General features: G+C 36.0%; 1 protein-coding gene across 1 annotated transcript; it reads right to left on the reverse strand.

The window, feature by feature from the left end:
- Positions 1 to 1305: 1305 nt before the first annotated feature.
- On the reverse strand, positions 1306 to 2537 carry LOC107732207 (natural killer cell receptor 2B4-like; the record flags this gene model as incomplete). Its single annotated transcript, XM_016543488.1, has 3 exons — positions 2366 to 2537; positions 1519 to 1681; positions 1306 to 1448 (listed from the first exon to the last, which is right to left on the reverse strand). Coding segments are annotated over exons 1-3 (478 nt in total), but the record flags the coding sequence as incomplete, so codon positions are not given.
- Positions 2538 to 4241: the final 1704 nt, after the last annotated feature.

Consider the following 4241-nt stretch of genomic DNA (forward strand, 5'->3'; position numbering starts at 1 on the left):
TATTTGTAGCAATAGCCAAAAATACATTGTATGGGTCAAAATTATTGATTTTTCTTTTACGCCAAAAATCATTAGGACATTAAGTAAAGATCATGCTCCATAAAGATATTTAGTAAATTTCCTATTGTAAACATATCAAAACTTAATTTTTGATTAGTAATATATGCATATATATATATTAATATATATCTCGGTCAAATGTTGTCCTATCCTAACAAACCATAAATCAATGGAAAGCTTATTTATTCAGCTTTCAGAGTATGTATAAATCCCAATTTCAAAAAATTTAAATTTATGACTGGTTTTGTGGTCCAGGGTCACATTTCAGAAATCTGGTCATCTTACTAAATATTGCACTAAATAGAAGCATTGCCCTATACAGTGGCAAAAGATTCAGCTATTGTAGGATATAACTAATAATAATGCAATAAACAAACTGACTGCTGAATCCTCAGTTTGTCATAAAGCTTGATTACACCGTGTGATCTGCTGTCAGATTCCTGTAAAATAAAATGGGGGAAGTTTTAATATGTTTTTGTTGTGCAAGAATGCTGAAAGGACACACAGAACAATAGCATCATGCCCATATATATATGCAAGCAAAAACAAATACTGATCGATGCAAACAAACACAGATCCGCGATGGAGCTGAACAAACAGAGAGACACAGTGTTTACAGTAATACTGTATCTTACCGTATTGTGTACACATTGCACCCAGAACGGAGTTGTAGCCTAATGTACCTGGCAAAAGAAAAGAGTGTTCAAAAACATATTATTCAAAATGTTGTCTTAACGCTCAAACTCCACATTGCGGCATGCCATTTGAAGTACCACAAATTATCCAACTACAGCATATGTTAAAACTCCAGTCAGTTTTTATGCACCTGTATAAGCTTTCAGTGTTTCAATGTTTATAGCACTGTTTTTATTTAACAATTAAGACTCAGTTTTTAATATTACAGGTGCAATAATAATTACCTTCTTGTGCGTTTACAGTTCCCGCTGAACCAGGATGTCATTTTAAAACCTGCAATAATGGCCAGCACTACAGGAAGTATTAGTGCTATTAGAAAGAAATAGTGGCTCCATTCTGTAATAGAAATAGACAACAGCACATTTTATAAGTTCTTGCTTTACTTCGGAATCAAACTTATGACTTTGGCATTGCTAGTGCTGTGCTCTACTGTTTGAGTTACAGGAAAGTAGCAGTAATACAGTACAACAGTACAATACAAATATCAGTCCTGTCCTACAAAGAACAATAGAGCAGCCTAAACAGACTCTATTACCACCACTGACGTACCTGCACGTGGCTGACAGAGTCCACTGATGTCCAGATGTTTGGTCTGGTTGCTGATGGGATTGTTGAGCACACAGCTGTAGGTGTTTTTATCCTGATATTCCACCTCCAGAGGTAGAGAGAGACTGATGCTGAGATCAGACACACTGATGCTGGACAATAAACTGTTTCCTTTGTACCAGGAGAGAGTCACATCACTCACATTCAACATCAGACACACTGATGCTGGACAATAAACTGTTTCCTTTGTACCAGGAGAGAGTCACATCACTCACATTCAACACTGAACATGCCAGTGAACAACTGTGATTTGATGACAATGAAGATGATGGAGAACACTGTAAAGAATCCCTAATAATGCTGGGAATGGGTAGCAGTTCTGGAAAAAAAAGAAAAATGCAAAGACTTCATGAACAAACCGTTTATAGTTGTCTGCTGAGGGTATGATTGCTTGCTTTCACTGAAATAAGCCATGTCAATATGGGATGTCCAAGCTAATACAGAACAGGGCAACCCTGGCTGCGGGTGCAGTACATAAACACACACAAAAAACTAACCCTTAAAGGAATAGTTCACTCAAAAATAACAATTCCGTCATCATTTACTCACCCTCAAGTTGTTCCAAACATGTATAAGTTTATTCTGTTTAACACAGAAGAAGATATTTTGAAGAATGTTGGTAACTAAACAGTTGATGGTCCCCATTGAAAAAAAAAATACGATGGAAGTCAATGGCTACCAGCAACTGTTAGGTTCTTCAAAATATCATCTTTTGTGTTCACCATAAGAAAGAAATAATACAAGTTTGGAACAACTTGAGGGTAAATGCTTTAAAAAAATTTAATTTTGTGGTGTACTATCTCTTTAACCATAGTCTGTGAAACGTAAGACTGAGTTTCTAACTGTACTTCCAAGTGCCTGGAAATGTCTCACAAATCTTATTAAGCTAGAGTCTATCATGTAAATCTGTACACTTCTCCATCATGACATCTCCCGCATCCCTCAGTGAAGGAAAAGGACATTAAATGTGTTTCCGGTAATTAAAATGTATTAGCATACTCACCATAGACAGTAACGTTGAATCTCTTTATAGTTATTTGGCGACTGATGATCTGAAGTCTATAAAGTCCAGACTGTGCAATACTGATGTTTGTGATGGTAAGAGATCCAGTTTGGCTGTCCACAAGGAGTTTGTCTCTGAATTTACCATCATACATAAAGCTCAGGTTGGCCATTTTTATGATTTCAGCAATGAGAGTGTGAGGTCCATAATTCCACAATAATATGTGATCCTGCATATTGGATAATCCAGTGTTTAGAGTGACAGAATCTCCCTCCACCACTGATACCGACTTCACGCCTTCTGTACCACCAAACGCACCTAAAACAAAACATTTGGCTAAAAAGACTTTCACTAAAAATCTACTTTATTTTTCTAAGTATGTTAGTCTTGTTCTATACCCACATTATTTTGTTTTTAATTAATAAAACACAAAGGGCAAACAATCCCGTGAGACGCACATATAAATGAAATACAACCTACCATCTGAGATCAATATACACAGCCAAAAGACATTCCGAGACAGCCTATTCTTCACAATTGAGTCGCAACTCCCGGACTCCACAATGCGACGTGCCGTTTGAACGATCCAACTGCGCGCTATAAAACTCCAGTCAGTTTGGTATGGGAAGACATCACGTGCAAAAGACACTCCCTATGCACCTGTCATGTTTAACGAGCAATTTATGGCCAATGATGCTTATAATTTTTATGCTGGTACCAAATCACAAGTAATGTAGCCCAACATTCCCTCAAACTGGAGTTTAAGAACGCTCATAGATAATTGCGGAGCCTCCTGTTTTGCAACCAGTCCTACAGAAACCAGAGAATATGCGATGCTATATCAGCAAAGCGAAAATAAAGATCATCGAGTATTTCACAAACAGCCAACAAAGCTAAGTCTATCTTAAAAACAAAAATATGTGATTGTAAATGATGATATGCGTAAATAGTAGGCTATTTAAAAATTAAAGTCATTCAACGATTTTCAAATATTATTTGTAAAAAAGCAATGTCCATAGATTATCAGACATGACATTACAGTGCCATTAGAAACAGTGTGCAGATGGACTTTAATTTTGCTCATTCTTCTTCCATGATCCCAGTCTAACTTAAGGGGAGCAAGGGAAGCCAAATAGGCAGTTAAAGTGTATGTTAAAGATGGCAAAGTATATTGCAAACAGTGATTTATAACCAGTCCTAAATCACATATCTAATATCAGGTAATACAAGAAAAACCAGGCTGGGTGTTTCAAAGGAAAAAATAAATGTTTCATTTGCTATTAGAGTAAACACAGAACATTTTGCTAACATAAATACATATGACATCACCCACAACATTAATACCACCTGCCTAATATCATGCTAGCAAAATAGACCAGTATGGTCCATTTCTGACACTCTCATGCCACCCCTTCAGTGAAGTGAAACAAAATAACATATTTACAAAAATGCTTTACTAACCTGACAATGAACTTAAAAAAAAATGTTGTGCTATTTTCCCACTAGATAGCTGCTCATAAATGCAATAAAGCAACATATGGAAGGGAAAATATTGATTATGTAACTGACATCAGGTCAAGTAAAATGCTAGAACTCATGGTATTGACCTACAACACAACAATAAATAAGCAGTCTGTTTGATCCTAAATTGATGTCTTAATGAATGAGTACACACTGTGATCTGCTGCAATGAAAACAGGACTGAAACCAAAAATAAATTCAAGTAGGTTCAGATACAAACATTAAAGTACAAGATTATAATATAAACTAGTTTACAATATTAGTTACAATATATGAGCTCTTCAGTGTCACCATAAGTAGCACAGCAGTGTGATCATGTAAGCACATGTTCAGACACATACACTATAGACTACAA

Source organism: Sinocyclocheilus rhinocerous, unplaced genomic scaffold (genome assembly GCF_001515625.1).
Source record: "Sinocyclocheilus rhinocerous isolate Xijiao unplaced genomic scaffold, SAMN03320098_v1.1 scaffold13143, whole genome shotgun sequence".
NCBI lineage: Eukaryota > Metazoa > Chordata > Actinopteri > Cypriniformes > Cyprinidae > Sinocyclocheilus > Sinocyclocheilus rhinocerous.